This window comes from Pagrus major, chromosome 16 (assembly GCF_040436345.1).
Source record: "Pagrus major chromosome 16, Pma_NU_1.0".
Lineage (NCBI taxonomy): Eukaryota > Metazoa > Chordata > Actinopteri > Spariformes > Sparidae > Pagrus > Pagrus major.
Window position 1 is genome coordinate 28929206 of NC_133230.1, and position 16945 is coordinate 28946150.

A 16945-nucleotide genomic window follows, 5' to 3' on the forward strand; every position below is an offset into this window, starting at 1 on the left:
CAAAGCTGAACCTTCTTTTCAAAGTGGAAATGACTCACTGTCTGTATCACACCTCTGTATAATGAGTCACTGCTACAGTTATGAGGCGTTCATCTCGTAATGTAAAGTATATCTATTTAAACTTACTGGGCTGAGATTTTTTCTGCTGTATACAGTGATCGTGCTCATGATATGTGATAATCAGCTGGTAAATTAGCCAACTGCTGTGATAATAGATTCAACAAAGTGATTTAAGACCTCATTAAAGGTCTCCAGGGAAACATTTCAGTACAGATATTCTTGTCTCACTTGTAATTGGACATGATCTTTCTTATTACTTTAACTAATGGTAGTGTATGTGGGTGTTTCTGAGAAACCATAAGATTTGTGTGTACATTCACGCTTCTAGGTGCGTATGCCAAGACAAAACCTAAACAGAACAAAGAAAGAGACTATTAATGTTATCTGTTGTTAAGAAAGGGAGACCAGTGCAACATTTGTTATATAAGTGCCTGATATGTCTGAAATATTAATTCTCACAGACAAACAGCAACCATAAAGTGTATTTCAGCAACTCTAGCTATCCTAAATTTTATTTTTTTTTCTACATCAGTCGCTTTGATTATCTCTTCCTCTTCTCTTCAGACTCTGGTTCCTGTGGCCTGAAGAGGCTGGCATCCGCAACAAGCGCAGCAGGAACCGCTGCGGCTGCCTCGGAGGCTGCAGGTTCTTCGGAGGTACCAACATGGGCCTGGACTTCTTCAAGCTGGAAGAGCTGACACCCTCCTCCTCTTCTGCATTCTCTTCTTCCAGCACAGAGTCAAACATGTCTTATGGCCAGTCTCTGCTGCAGCCTGGGGAGTGGATTATTACCAAGGAAACACCCAAAGTGGATGGTATGCATTTGCAAAGATTTTATATACATTTCCTGATATTCCCCTGATTTGTTCGAGGTCTTTTTTTTTTTTTTTTACGTGGAACCCAAGCAAGATTAAGAATAGTTAAAATGTTTAATTTACTAAAACAGCAGCTACTTTTCCCATACGGGGACCCCTGGGAGTAAGAATGCTTATACAGGAGTTCATTTAATGAGAATTCATTGTATTATATGATAATATATTGAGCTTTTTCTCAGCATCTTATCTGCCTAAGCAGTGGTCCTTAAATGAATTGTGACAAGCTCGCCATGAAATACAGAATGTATGCATGGGATGCAAAGTACTAAATGCAGCCTACTAATACAGAAAAAAATTGTTTGCAATGTGTCTGAAAGGATTACCATTTTCTAAAACAAATGTAATTTCTTAGGGAGAGTCGTAGGGCTGAAGACGGACACGCACTCGCCGTGCCTGCCCCCTGAGCTGCCTGAAAGGCGAGCTCAGCAACATCTCAGTCTCCAGGTGCCCCAACGCTCACACAGCTCGGCCTCCTCCTCTGAGGAAAATAGTTCCTCTAGCGCTGCGTTGCCCCTGCTAGCGGGAGAAAGGGACACTCCCTCGCCAAGCACAGAGGAACGCATGTTCCCCATGAATGGCAAAAGCCCTGCTGAGTGAGTAACATCCAGAATGATGACTTAATACTCTCACATCCGTGGTGTATTTTTAACATCAGAAAATTACAAATACACAAATATAAAGAGTTCAGAGCACGTGGAAATCACTAGAAGGCAGCACAAGCAGCATCTTCAGCCTGGGTGTACTTACTTATTTTCTCCTCCTTCCGTGCAGCACCCAAGGAGAAGTCCCGGAGGTCTCGCCAGTCTCACCCAACAGCTCCCAGGACCGCTCCTCAGTGCGCTCACCCCTCTGTTCCCCCCTCAAACGGCAGTCGTCTGTGCACTCAGGTCGACTGGGCAGCACAAAGAGCCTGTCAGCTGCTGTCTTTACTGATAAGCCTCCACCAGTCCTGTCCGGTGGCGTCCAGTTCAGCAGTGAGGTCTCCCGCAGCGATGAGAACGTCCTGGATTCGCCGCGTCAGCGCAGAAGCTACGGCTCATTTCCCTTCACGCCTTCAGCCGACTCCAACACCTTTCATCAGTACCGCTCTGCAGACTCCAGCATGTCCGTGGCCGACAGCGAGGCCTACTTTTCAGCCACTGAAGAATTTGAGCCAATCAGCAGTGCAGATGAGGGTCCAGGAACTTACCCGGGCCGAAAAAAGAAGAGGAGGCAGCAGATGCAGCAGCCACAGCAGCCCCCGTATCACATGGAGAACTACAGGTCAGCTTCGATGATGATGTACTTTTATAAAATGGAGTGTGAAATATTCTGCTCAGCCTCAGTGGACAACAGAAAAGTTCTCAAAGTTAGAGTTTGAAAATTAGAGAGGAGACTGGGTGTATAGTTAGATCAAGTACAAGGTTAAGAACAGGATTAGGATGATGGTTGAGTCTAGACAGCTCACAGCTCTCTGTAACTTCAAAGAGTCTCTCATTTCTCATCTGTAAGAGCAGATGAATTAATGACCCATCAAGTGAGTTCTGACCTTGCCGTATTACTTGAAGTGTTACCCTTTTTAATAATGTTAAAGGGGCCACTCTGAAGGATTTTTGATTTTCGATTTACATTTTAAGACAGTGACGAATACGGAGATTTGACTTTTCATCAAGTGTCTCCAATATCTCAGATCCCTTTTAGGGAGGTTACTTTGAAATTTCGATGGTATTATCATAGTGTCTTGAAAAAAAATCACAATGTCAAGATTTTTACAAAAACATACACCCTATGTTTAAACTCCATTTAAATGGAGGAATAGAATTTATGTTTTGTCTTTTTTAAGCTTAATGGTTATTGGAGTAAGATGTAAATAATGTAGAAACCATTTGCATTTCGAAAACAACAACAACATGTATTGGAGTTACTGCAAGAACAAGGTCTTTAACACTTACTTGTATTATGAGTTACACTGACATCTTTGCTGTGATTGTAAAATGTCTGTGGAATACATAAACAGTGAAATTATATTTTTATGTTTGATTCCCAACAAGTTTTGCATTTCATTGTGTTAAGGAACTTGTCCTGCAGCTCAACACGTCGCAGCTTTCATTTATTACTTTGAAACGATCATGCGAGGACGGATGTGATCTAGACGGGCTGTAGCAAATGAGGCATGGGCAGCCACTTACTGGCCCTGTGTTCTGCAAATTGTATTTCAGTCTTTTTCTACGGCCACCTTTTCATTTTTCTATTACCCAAAAATGTTCTTGCATTGATTGCAGCACTCTTTTTGATTGATAGAACCTCCACACAAACACAAATAATAATCTCTGTCTAATGGAAGGTTTCAAATGGCACAAGCTAGTGGAAACATAAGGCTGAATTCGAAAACAGTAAACTGTGCAGAAAAGAGGTGCCTGACTGGCATAATGTTTAACAAGTGGTTAATGTTGACAGCCATGTTTATATCAACATATTTCCATGTGTATTTTGAAGTATCGTATTATAATAGCTTGATGGAAATGGTAAAGTTCGAGTAAGTTCTTTTTTGCCTTTGTCTAAAAACAGTTTATGGGCTTAATGGGATGTATGGCTGTGACTAGCTGACATGAAAAAATTCTGACAATTTGCCTTAAAAGAAAAAAAAACAAACTGAAGGTCTCTCTCCATTATTGTCTCCTAGATGACCAAGGCAACTGTTTTCTTTTTTCTTCTTCTTCATGGAGGTATATTGGCAGTTTGCTAGTAACTGGTTTTGTTTTTGGTCACAACTTCCGCTCTACTCTTTATACTATAGCCATATTTAACGTAGCCTATACCACCAACTTCTAACTGGAAAGACGGTTACTGATATTTGATGTCATATAAGTTGATATCACTGCACCTGTTTTTTTTATATATATATATATATATATATATATATATATATATATATATATATATATATATATATATATATATATATATATATATATATATATATATATATACATACATACATACATACATACATACATACATACATACATACATACATACACATACACATTTGACAGTAAGAGGAGTTCCCTTCAAGGGCGACAAATAGCCATCTGCCAACATTTTATGTCTATGACTGACTTTAACACATTGACTTTGTTTTATCCCAGTCGGAGCTCCATCTACCACAGTGTCGAGGGTCCTCTCACCTATGTTCTCAACGGGGAGCTGATCACTGAGCCACGCCCCCCACCCCTGCTCCCGACGCTGCCCCCGCTGCCTCCCCATCCCCTGCCCAGCCACACATCCCAGGCCTCCTTCGTCTCAGCCCTCGCCATGGAGGAGGAGAGCTCAGTGGAGGTGGAGAAGACAGCTGAACCTGGCCCTGTGACCCGCCAGCCCCACGTCATGGCCTGCTACCAGAGCTACCTAGCCCACTATCAGGTAAAGTTGTGAGTCATTCAATGGTCAAAAAACATTTGCACACTGAGGTGTAGCCTAGTCTGCAAATTTTTACTGTAATCGATTTTTGTCCAATTAAAGCATTCTTTACTTCTCTGCCAGGTCTCAAATTGGTCTGTTAAGCAGCCCACCAATAAGAGGACCTCCAAGTCCTCTCTGCACCGCCCCCTAGATTTGGACACACCCACCAGCGAGGAGAGCTCTGCCTCATTTGACCAGCTCTCTGTCCCCAGCTTTAAGGTCTTTGTAAATAGCAGTCTTTGTGTGTAGGGAGGTTATTGGCTCCCTTAGCATTTAACACTATAGTTTAACTTGAGAATTTTGTAGTGGTATTGACTCTTAAAATGGTCAAATGTTATATATCCATTCTTAATAAATCCTGTGCACCAGTTTGTAGTTGTAACATTTTTTTTTATGTTACAGGTGATAAAGCAGGGCCTCTCAGCCAGCTCTTTACTGGACCGAGGAGTTCAGCTGATGGGAGAGAACAATAGGTATTGAAGCCACCCTATAAAGTTACAGGAACAGTGTAGTTTACAATTATTATTTGAATTGTATTTGCTGTGTGATATGAATACAATCTCATATCCCACTATAGGTCATTTCATATCCAGATGGCAATACATATCAAAATATAGCAGATTTTTGTTAAATTTGATGAATATGGGTGGTTTCTCTGGTCTCTGTCAAGAATTTTCATACCCAAATCACATCCATATGACAGAAGTAGCCTCTTTCTTTTAAGTACAAGCTATCCTTTTTGTTTGTTTTGGCTTGAGAGTCCTTGTTCAGAATGTTTTCATGCTGTGTCACGTTAACTCCCCTCCATGTTTGTTTGTGTTGCCTTCATGAGACGTCCAAATGAAGTAAAACATGGCCAGTATGATTTGCAACACAACGAAATTAATGATAGAGCACAATATGAAATGACAGACATTTATCATCACAAATAATGTGTAATCATATTGCACAGCCCTACTAAAGAAAGTGTGTTTTCTTTTTTAGCTTTTATATAGCTCAGTATTCTCAGCAGCACTCAAATGATGTGTTGCTTCACACTGTCCATTCAAGTAGCAAGCTATCTACTAGCTGTGTTTTGTATAATGAATATTTAACATATGATCACAGTACACCATACACCCCACTGGATAAGCGGGCCATGGAGAACACAGATGAAGACACGACAACAGACGACTGGACTCTGGAGCAACCCTTAGCTCAGACCAGGACCACTGCCATCGTGGAGGTGAAGGGAGCTATCAATGTGGTGCTCACGCCCCTTGTGGCTGAATCCCTGGACAGGTAGGAACCATCCCTAATGTATTTATTTATTTATTTTTTATATCTGTGTTTTCAATATTTCCTGATCTCAAATGTTATTTGCATTTGGTCTGCTTTTCATGCTTCTTTATTGATCACACATCCTTCAAACTAGGTTTTCAGTCTCAGTTTGAGAACCCTGATGTGAAATATGATACTTGGCTGACCCTACGTCTTTCTACCATTGCACACTCTAAGATAGTTATTTTTAGCCTGAAGCTAAGATTTGACTTAAAGCCAATTTAAATCCCAATGCACACTACATCTTGGATCTAAAATTCTGCTGACAGTGCTTTAGGGTCTGGTCTCGCTCTTGGTTATCTACCAGTGTGAATCTTTTAGTTTGCCAAAAGCTAACACTACTGGGTTTACAACTGTCTTACAAGCACTTAGCTCTTGGCTAGTGTAGCGTGGAGATGGGTTGTTTTTGATCCACTACAGCTTGTCTGTCTTTTTGTTATCTTTCAGGTACATTGAATCTATGGTCCACTTTGCCAGTATCCGTCATCCGGCAGCTATTCTGGATGACCTTCATGGAAAAGTCCTGAATGAAGCCTATCAGATCAGCAAGTCTACAGTCACTGAGTCTGTAAGTACAACAGAGCAGCGTAATAAAGCTTGATATATCTTATTCAGCACAGTTTTTTAATGTTGACCTACAGTTGGAAAATCAGTGTTTAAGAAGCAAATAACTTGATGGAAAAGCTTTAATTCTTGGAATTATAACAAATTTGTCAATTATTAATCAACAGTTTTAATAAAGTGTTTGTGTTCTAAATGTTTTGAGCTTCCCAATATAAAAAGTGGCTTTGTTGCCCAATTACCAATGTCCCACTCTTTTGGACCTGATTCACACAGAGCCAAACAGGCAAGCAGGAGCACAAGCTGTCCAAGACCGAGGGCACGACCCCTGGCTCCCTCAACATCTCCCATGGCCAGACAGACCTGTCTGTCAAACCAGATAATGTGAAAATCAAGGGCCTCCAAGCCAACGTCTCCATTCCCAAGGTAAGAGCCATGACCCTGAATAATGAGAGGCCAGCAGTTGTTCCTCGAAACTGTGCTCTGAGCAAGAGAGTTTCAAGATTAAGTGCAGAGTTGTGAGCGTTGGTGTAGATCACTTTACATTTAAACACTGAATATACAAAGTTCTTAACTTTTGTGTAGAATAATGATAGTGGGTCATCTTATTGGGCGACATGTTTTTAGCAGTGTTTCCATCTAAAAGTTCCACAAATTTTAACAGAATTTCAAGAAAATGGGCACAAAAACTACGAGTGTATGCTTGTTTGCATCAACTTCCATAATGCGATCATTATTTACCTTTTTGCAAAATTATAGAAATTTTTCCAATGTTGCCCTTTCCATCAACCTTTTCTAATGCAACACTTCAAAATGCGCATAGAAATAAGTTGACGGAAACATGGCTTATAAAATGACGGTATATTATCGTAACCATATTTTTTTATTTCACTGAATGGAAGTGTAAGTACGTTTACACTAAAGGTTTGACTGGATATATAACATATTCTTGTTGCTATTGATTATTCTATTACCCTCTGTATATCTTCACATAGAGAAATACCAAAATAAATCTTGCATTTGGGAAAAGTAGCCTCACACACAGTATGACTAATCTGTTTTCTTACTGTGGAGCAATAATTTGTCTTTAAAAAGAGCTTCTTGTGGGCACTGCTATTATTCATGTCAATAGCATTGGTTGTTTTTTAACCAGCAATATTTTAAGGCACAGTGGGGTTTTTGTTCAGTTTGATTTAGCTGACGCTTTTTGTTTTGTTCTCTCTTCCTGCAGGTGAACCTTTGCCTCTTGCAGGCTTCCGTAGAGGAGGGGTCACCGTCTTGCTCCAATAAGTGCGTCACACACGTGTCTCTGGTGGCGCTGTGCTTCGACAGGATTGCCACCCAGTTCAGAATGAACAGGTAACACGTCGACTACTCCTTGTGTCATTGTGTGTGTGTGTGTGTGTGTGTGTGTGTGTGTGTGTGTAAAATGACTATGCCTTTTGGAGTGCCTGCTGACACATTTAGTTGTGGTTGTTTGGATGTATTTTTCTCACCTAAAAACCAATTGGGCAGCAGTTACCTGAAGAAATTTGGTTATAATTTACAACACGCATTTTCTTCCTGCTCCTTTCAGGGGTATTGTTGAGGAGACACCCAACACCACAGAACACGGCCGACCATCCGTCATGTTGGAAAAGTATGCCTCAGCCACCAAGATGCAGCCTCAATCTTCGGGCTCGCTGCGCTCCAACGCCGGCATCGAGAAAGGCAAAGAGATTGCCGCCAGGCTCAACATCCACCGTATCCACAGCCAGCTGCGAGGCCTTGACTCCACAGGTCAGTTGTGGTGAAATATAGCCATGTTTGATCCCTTGTGCCACTATTTGAAGTGGTTCACTGTCCTTTTGTATGACCTGCAACCTCTTGTTAATGTGCGATACGACTTAACCCTAGACAGTACGCAAAGGTGCCAAGTAAAAATACTTAGACCCTTTGACTTTTTGTACTTTTTTTTGGCATGAATTTCTTTTAAAATGCTACGTTTTTGGATTATTTTGTTCTCCCCAAGCACCTTTCTGTCTTTTGTTTTTTTTTTTGAAGAAGAAGAAGGATTCCAGTGAAATGTATAAACAGTTGTTTTTTAAAATTTTGTATCCTTTCTTAGACATTGGCACGTGTGCCATCACAGCCATCCCTTTTGAGAAGTCCAAAGTGCTGTTTGGCCTAGAGGAACTGGAGGAGTTCTCACTGGTGGATGAAACCGATACCCAGGCCGCAGCTGGTGACTTTGGCCGTTCCACAGCGTCTCTTGAGAAATGGGGCTGGATCATGTTTGAATGTGGCATTGAGAACCTCACAGTCAAAGGTAAAACATCCCAAACTCTCATCATCACATACATTAAGAGCTAAGGATAATAAAACAGGAAAGATTGATTGAGTTGTATCAAGAGGGATGTAGGGAGTTTGTGTACAGATTTGTTAATGTATTACACTTTGTGTTACAGGGGGCCGTCAGTCAGGAGCCATTCTGTACAATTCATTTGGTGTGATGGGACGCTCAGACACTGCAGGGAAGACGGGTATGTCTAAGTCGAATGGCTCGACAGGCTCTCAGACAGGAAGCGGTTACAGCACTGACGTCTCTGATGACAACCTGCCACATGATGCAATCAGCCCTGCCTCCGATGTCAACGAGCACTCGGACTCAGACGACCAGGTGACATATGGATGTTGAAAAATGTTTAAAAATCTATATCAAATCTGTTTAACCCAAAACATGGTTTTTGGTGTATTTTGAGTCATTTGCAGTAATTTAGCTCCACATCCTCTTTTATTTGATTTTTGTGAGGTTGAAAAACACATGAAAGCCTTTCTGCTGACAGTGACCTCAAACTTACTTATCTGATGACAAAATTAATTATCTTCAAGCCAATTTCCTCTTCATTTTATCTGCACCTGTGAGCTTACTTTGTTAAATAAGTTGACAAGCTCCCAAATATCACAGAAAGGGCAGGTGATCTTGTTAACAGAGATTCAAAGCTGTGATGTGCTGATCTGAAACAAAATGAACCGCAAGTCTTAAGTTAAAATTGTGGATTATTCATCTTTTTTTCCTATCTTTTGTTTTTCTTTTAGTTCTTTTCTGTGTTTGTATTTGCAAACTGCCTATTGCCAATCTTTGATTCAGGTTTGAGTTATTATGTTGCTCACACAAAATTAGTTCATCAAGACTAGTTCAATTACACATCAAAAGATTTCATTAATTTGAGATAATTGTCAAACTAGGAACGATTCTCTCTGATCATGAAAATAAGTCATGATTGCAAGTCTAAACTGTAATCGGGCTGAAAGAGAGCTGCAATACTGGAACTCCAGCCAGCCATTCTCATCCACCCGTTAAACCCTGTTCTCTTGTGCTCTGTAGGATGAAGGTGTGGAGTCAGACGACCTAAAGAAAGACCTCCCCCTCATGCCCCCGCCTCCTGACTCCAGTAGCATGAAGCTGACCATTAGGGAGATCTGGTTCAGTTTTGCTGCTCCCACTAATGTGCGCTCACCTTCACAGGCCATCTCCAGGTACAATTCGACTCACATATATGGACCTCTTTATTCTGCACATGGTTACAGGAAGTTAACCAATTAAGACAGGATGTAACGTTTGCGTGTATATACCTTTACCTTGATGAGATAAAATTAGAGGTCCGTTGGAATTAAAATTTGATGTGGTGTCATAATTAAATGTTATGTGAACTGTAAGGTTGATATGGCACACCGTTTAACTGATAACATTTTAAAATGGCACTTCATATCAGAAAGGTTGCCGACCCCTGGCATAGTGTTTCTTTAATGATCATTAGAGCAAAGGCGATCATTTCCAATTAAAGCCAAAGTCTGAAGCTCTTAAATGGTTTTTATTTCAAGTTCTCTGTCTGTTCCAGAGGCTGAGAAATACATGTTTTAATGAACGTTGGCAATTTTGTTTTTCAGAAAACCCTTTAGAAATCATTTTCAGTGGGTGCCCTAGGTCTTAATGGGTTAATGATGTGTGTCAAAACTACACAAATAAGTGAGTTCATAGTTAAAGGGAAATTCTGGTATATTTTCCAAAAAATCACATAAGCCTCCTATAGTTTTCAACCAAACAAAATTTTAATTATTGCAAACACTTTCCAAGTAAAATGAGAAAGTACCCACCTGTAATAGTCATTACAGCTAACTGCATAGAGATCTAAACATATGACTGGAAAAAAATGTCACTTCAAAAATAAGCAAAACAATGAATGAATGGATATAATGTTTCTTGCTAGTATTAACTGAAAAAAATCAGCCAGTGGAACAAGTGAAAATTGTCTAAAATAAGTCCCCATTTATTTCCCTGAAATGATTGATGATGAATGATTGATTGCATCTTATATTAAGTGTAACAAGATACTTTTGACCTGAAATTAGACAAATATACCTTGTAAGATTCTGATTTTTGCAGTGAATAATCCAGGTTGATGTTTAGATAAAACCACCTTTCTCTCTCAGCATCAGTGGTGTGAGGGCGATGAAGTGTAATAAGTATAATATTTTTAAATATTTAAGCTGAATCCTCTCTTGTCTGCCCCTGGCAATGGTTGTCAACTTTGCTGCTGATGCAGACCTGTCAGCCACACAAAGTCATCAAACTGGCAGGTTCACTCTGAACTGTGAGTTTTATTATGACTCAACTAACCAAGTGCACCACGTACTTGATGTCTGCAGTTGAGATTAAAGCAACATAAGTCAGGTCTTAGAGAAAACATGGTGAAAGCCTCTGACATAATAATACAAATGTTACAGACTCAAAAATATGATCTAAAACAGAAGTATTATTATGTTGCTGATTAAAGATCATCTGACTCTCTTATGTGTTTACAGGCAGTTGAATCTGCTTAGCACAGCCACGCCTGCCATTGGAGCCTGGTTGGTTCCCATCGACCAGCTCAAATCTTCTCTGCGCAAACTGGACATGGAGGGCACACTCCGAGTGTGTGCTGTTATGGGCTGCATCATGACAGAAGCTCTTGAGGTTAGCAATAAATCTGTAGACAGACACAAATGATCACTGATTAAGAACGTTCAGTATCCTCTGATCAATAGTTTTGCTTGATCTTATGTGCATTATTTTGAGACTTTGCTTTTAACTGATTATGTCATTCCCCAACAGAAAAAGAGCATCCACATCCCCATCAGGAGCAAGTACAACCGTGTGACTAAACGAGCTCGCTACCTGCATGAGAATCCCTCCTGTATGCTCTGTAACATCCTTCACCGCTACCTGCAGCAGGCCGACTACTCTGTCATAGAGGAGGCCACCATGGTGAGTGCCTCTGAGGCCTCTAAATCACTCCTTTCTTTCCCTTTTTTTTTTTTTTACAGTACACTGCATCAGTTTTAGAAAACTCTCAAACTTTATCCTTACTTAAATGGCTGCTAAAACTGACATTGTATGGTCTCATTTAGACAACAGCCGCCAATTATTTTAAGTGGTCTTAAGTGCTCTTGGCTCCCCTTCACTGTATTAATTAATCCTTTTCCGGTGGCACCAATCCAGTTCTTTCTTCTTCTTCTTTCCATCCTAGAATGACGGCGTTCCAGCACTTGTGACTCTAAAGAAAGGTCTGGTTGCTTTGGCCAGACAATGGATGAAATTCATTGTGGTAACTCAGGGCTTCAAGGCCATCGGTCTGATGAGGCCCAATCAGCTTACCAAACCAAAGGAGCCTCAGCAGAACCTGGGTGAGACAATCTTGGGCCTGGACAACGGTGCTGCACTGCAGAGCGACACCAGCGCAGACGGAGCTGAATTTGAATTTGACGCAGGTGGGAACTTGTGTTAATATAATTTTGACCCGCCCATCTGTTCCCACAGATGGACTGTGAAACTCCTATCCTCTACTGCTCAGTGTTTGTGCAATAATAAATAAACTGTCACTTGTTGGCAGAAAGGAGATTTAGTGTGTGTATGTATGTGTGTGTGTGAGTGTGTGTGTGTGTGTATATGTATATGTATGTATATATATATATATATATATATATATATATATATATATATATATATATATATTAGTATGAATGCTCAGATTTAGCTTTTACAGCAGTCACATGATTCTTCTCGGACTTTTATTTTATCTCATTATTGTGAAGCCACAGTGAGTGAACACACCATGTTGCTGGAGGGAGCATGCAGTCGTCCCCCGCCAAAAGAAGTGAACTCTGGTCCGGTCAGTGGAGTGGAGATCATGAGGAAACTCTCCAAGTCCCATACACAACACGAGTCTGCACTAAGAATAAAGGTACAACTCTGAGACTTGTATCTTTGTGTCCCAGTAATCTGTCGTAAATCAGTATTGCGTTGCATGAGATGGTACAAGATGATATAGGTACACTCAATTGATGTAATGTATACATGTGCATATGCATTTCTAGGGCTGGTCCTACCGTTATTCCCATTACTAATTACTCTACTGATGTTTTTTCTCAATTCTTTGTCTATAAAATTTTTGTCCAACCAGCTGTACAAAGATGTTCAGTGTTCAGTGTCTAATTGAAGACTGAGAAAACCAGAAAATACTAAAATAAGATAAGCTACAGACGGGGAATTTTTTGCTTAAGAAATTATCAGTTATTTGACAATTGATTCATCATTAAGACATTTTTTCAGAATAAAAGTCATACATTTGCTGGTTCCAGCCTCTTGAATGTAAGGATTTCCTGCTTTTCTTTGTCATTCGTGATAATAAATGAAGAGTTGGGCTCTGGGAAACTAATGAGTATTTTTCAGAACATTTTGATTTGATTGACATTTTATTGACAAAGTGATTAACGGTTTAATCATGAAAATAATATAAAGATTAATCGATAATGAGAACAGTCCTTAGTTGCAGCCCTAATTAACAGTACTATAGTAATAATGGCAAAAATAAAATGCAAATACACTAGTCCAAAAAATATACGTAGTTGAAACTATTAGTTGATTGGAAGGAAATTAACAGTTTTGATAAAACAATTTAATTCTTAAAGCAAAAATGCTTAGAATTCACCGACTAGTTTCTTAGTCTTCTGTGATTGTAAATTGATGAAATTTATTTGGAATGTTTATCAGACAAAATAAGCAAAATTAGATGTCACCTTGAACTCTTGAAAACTGAAAGTCATCTTTTACTGTTTTTATGACACTTTATAGACCAGAAGGTTAAGCAATTAAATAACTTGAAAAATTCAGCAGATTTATGTTAATGAAAATATTAATTAGTTGCAGCCCTGAAAAACACTGATAATTTGAGCATTGTATAGCACTTTAAAGTAATGTAAGAGCTGACAGCATGCCATGCTGTCCTGACTGTGGTGTGAGAGACATGTTTCCACTGCTGGAAAGCCAGGATCAGAGCTGACACCCAGTTGAATTAGACTGTCAAATGTCTGTTTATACCAACTCGGACTCTGTTGAGGTTGTTCAGCTCTTTTCTTTAAAAAAAAAGTTTTACCTAAACTTTCCCAAAATGGATCGTGGCTGTCACTTTGTATCTTACTCATCTTTCAAATGTTAAATGCCACAGGCGGCGTAATAGTGTGAACATGACCTCCTCTCACTAATCTGTACATTTGTCAAACCCAGGGCTCCCATCCATACCAGTCGCTGAGCTACACAAGCGGTGACACAGCAGCTGACTCACCCGCCCATGTGAGCCGCGCAGGCCTGCCAGCCAAGGACAGCCCTAGGAAAGAGAGCCTCCTGAGCAATCTGACTGGCAGCTTTCGCAGTCTGCACAACCTGCTGGAGGGCATGCCCCAGAGGAACGAACCGTCTGCCGCCAACGCAGCCAAGAGCAGCTCCCTCACTCGCACAGGTACTGCACCGCTGCTGTGTGGTTGCTACCAACTACAGTATGTGGAAGAGAATACATTGTTTAATAGATTTTCATGACCACAATGTAAAAGTCATTTGTGCTGAAAGGCTGACCTCTGCTGTTCAATAGTGTGAATAATACCAGAATAAAATAGATGCACAGCTTCCTTGAGCACATGCCCGCAGTGAGTGAATATGCAGAGTCAGTGTGCCAGGAGTTATTTAAATTTTTTTTCCACGCTCTTAACATTCAGCAACCCCTGCTGATATCACCCAGGGCTGCCAGGGGTCTTAAGAATCTGTGTGGATTTAAGGAGGTCAAAGTCAAGGTCTTAAAAGTTGTTTTTTTTAAATAAACATAAATAAACACAAGTTATTGAAAGTGTCAGAATTTATATATTTCAGCAAGAACAGAAATTTCCTTTTGAAATTTTTTACTCAATGTAAGTAAGTAAACTACATTCTGTGATCTTCATGTGTGTCTCTTGCAGTCTTCATTGTAACACAGCACAGTTGAGAAGTGTTTACACCTTTCAAGACTCTTTCCCAGTGTAGTAACACTAAGTTTGATGTTTAAGAAGATAGGGGAACCCTAATTGTGTTGCTTCCTGAAAGCATAAAAGCCACCTTTAAGTTTTTGCAACACTAGCAAACTGCACCAGAGAGGGAACTAAATATTAAACAAGGCATATCCTCTGTAAGTTTTGATTCCTAATTGTAATATAAGACTGTGACTCTATGTGAGAGAGAGAGCTTGAAAATTATACAAAACTCTTTTCTAACTTTCATAAATCTCCAAATTTAAATTTACATTAGCCACATGTGCCTCTATGATGCAAGAAAGAAAGTTATCTGTGAGTAGCAGTCAGTATCTGTATGAAAGTCTGTTCCATGATGTAACATGCGCTCAATCTCCTTCTTTTGGGGCTCAGGAAACAGCTTAGGGACAGACATGCTGACAGAGCACCCGCTGCTATCAGAGCCTTCCTCTGTCAGCTTTTACAACTGGATGTCCAACGCTGTGGGCAACAGGACGGGGGCTGGAGCCCAGGAGTCCCCAGTTAATCGTTCCCAGCACAACAGCCTGCAGACAGGTCAGACACTGTGTACTCAGGGTGTGCCTTGTCTACAGACTAATATCTTGTCTACTGATCTAATTTCTGTAGAATCATAAGGGAAAAATGATGCAATTTAAAAAAAAAAAAAAAAAAAAAAAAAAAGTTTTGTTATAATGCTGTTAGAATAGATACTGATCATTAACACCTTAATGGCTCTCCTGGTAGTGGAGCTCTAACAGCTGAGTATTTCGCTTAAATGTCCATGTAATGTTGCAGTTTTTCCAGAGACACCAGATTCTCCCATCAACCACTACCAGTACCAACCAGTGCCAACAGTTAACAGTCCAGAAGGAGGTCAGGGATTGTTGCTCAGTGTTGTACTGATGGTGTTGGTGAATTAATTAACTACCTACGAGTTAGTTTGCTTCCCTCCGCTAGTTTAATAGTCACCTAGATCTCAATGTGTCAATCTATCCTGCAGAAAAGCCTGGAAACAGGTATGTTGTTGGTGTGTAATAAGACAAGATAATCGTGGCAGCAAAACATTTTATATTAATTTAACGACTACTGGTGTGTACTGTGGGTTATAGTCACTATGTATAGATTTTTTTTCTGGTCAAAAGTTTACATACACTTGTAAAGAACATGTACGTATATCATGGCAGTCTTGTGTTCCAATGATTTCTACAACTCTCATTTTTTTGTAATGGAATGAGAAACCCATACTACTTTGTCACAAAAAACATTCATGAAGTCTGGTTCAGTAATGAATTTATTATACAGGTGCATCTCAAAAATGTAGAATATCGTGGAAAAGTCCTTTTTTTCCCCTTAATTTAATTAAAACAGTGAAACTTTCATATATTCTAGATTCATTACACATAAAGTGAAATATTTCAAGCCTTTTTTTGTTTTAATATTGATGATTACAACTTACAGCTCATGAAAATCAAAAATCTATTATCTTAAAATATTAGAATATTACATAAGACCAATCAAAGGATTTAGATTACAGAAATGTCGACCTTCTGAAAAGTATGTTCATTTATGCATTCAATACTTGGTCGGGGCCCCTTTTGCACAAATTACTGCATCAATGCGGCGTGGCATGGAGGCGATCAACCTGTGGCACTGCTGAGGTGTTATGAAAGCCCAAGTTGCTTTGATAGCTATCTTCAGCTTATCTGCATTGTTGGGTCTGGTGTCTGTCATCTTCCTCTTGACAATAGCCCATAGAGAATCTATAGAGTTCAGTGTTTCCCCTACCGTTGTATTGGGGGGGCGCCCCGCCCCCCAACGGGACCCCGCGCCCCCCCTGAAAGTCAAGTTAATTTCATTTATATCACCAAATCACAACAGCAGTCATTTCAGGTCACTTTTCCTATAGAACAGGTCTGGACCGTGTTCTTTTAATAAATAATGATGTTATTGATCTAATTTAAGCGAGGGTATTTCATTTCATTTTCTTCATCGTTGCGCATCTACGCTTCTCCTCCGCTCTCTGTTTTACGATGGGCGGAGCTTCGCACCGGCGTACACACAAACAAACACGTGAACACACACCTACAGACAGACACGTAGAGAAGAGGACAACATGTCGCGTCGACCCCCACTGCCTGAAAAACAGGCGAAAATATCCATGTTTTTAAAGCGCACTCAAAGTGATTCTGGCGAGGCAAACGTTAGCTCTGCTGCTAGTAGTAGCGAGAGTATCTCTGCCGCTGCTGGTTCAAGCACAGAGCAGAGTACATCCATGGAGCAGAGCAGCAGCCCACCTGCTTCACCCCCTCCCCCCGACAAGCAGCACAAGTCCA

At 40.2% G+C, this 16945-nt stretch overlaps 1 protein-coding gene across 1 annotated transcript in view; it reads left to right on the forward strand.

Moving 5' to 3' along the window:
- The window catches only part of kiaa1109 (KIAA1109 ortholog), an 85934-nt gene that overhangs the window by 20281 nt on the left and 48708 nt on the right, over positions 1 to 16945 (forward strand). Inside the window, exons 26-45 of the mRNA XM_073482902.1 lie at positions 625 to 875; positions 1288 to 1528; positions 1707 to 2198; positions 4064 to 4337; positions 4458 to 4595; positions 4779 to 4849; positions 5484 to 5657; positions 6144 to 6264; positions 6534 to 6683; positions 7489 to 7616; positions 7834 to 8036; positions 8365 to 8565; positions 8705 to 8916; positions 9625 to 9776; positions 11103 to 11253; positions 11392 to 11544; positions 11807 to 12047; positions 12372 to 12520; positions 13843 to 14074; positions 15006 to 15167. Of these exons, the coding sequence (XP_073339003.1) occupies positions 625 to 875; positions 1288 to 1528; positions 1707 to 2198; positions 4064 to 4337; positions 4458 to 4595; positions 4779 to 4849; positions 5484 to 5657; positions 6144 to 6264; positions 6534 to 6683; positions 7489 to 7616; positions 7834 to 8036; positions 8365 to 8565; positions 8705 to 8916; positions 9625 to 9776; positions 11103 to 11253; positions 11392 to 11544; positions 11807 to 12047; positions 12372 to 12520; positions 13843 to 14074; positions 15006 to 15167 (3896 nt within the window). The remainder of the gene's footprint in view (positions 1 to 624; positions 876 to 1287; positions 1529 to 1706; positions 2199 to 4063; positions 4338 to 4457; positions 4596 to 4778; positions 4850 to 5483; positions 5658 to 6143; positions 6265 to 6533; positions 6684 to 7488; positions 7617 to 7833; positions 8037 to 8364; positions 8566 to 8704; positions 8917 to 9624; positions 9777 to 11102; positions 11254 to 11391; positions 11545 to 11806; positions 12048 to 12371; positions 12521 to 13842; positions 14075 to 15005; positions 15168 to 16945) is intronic.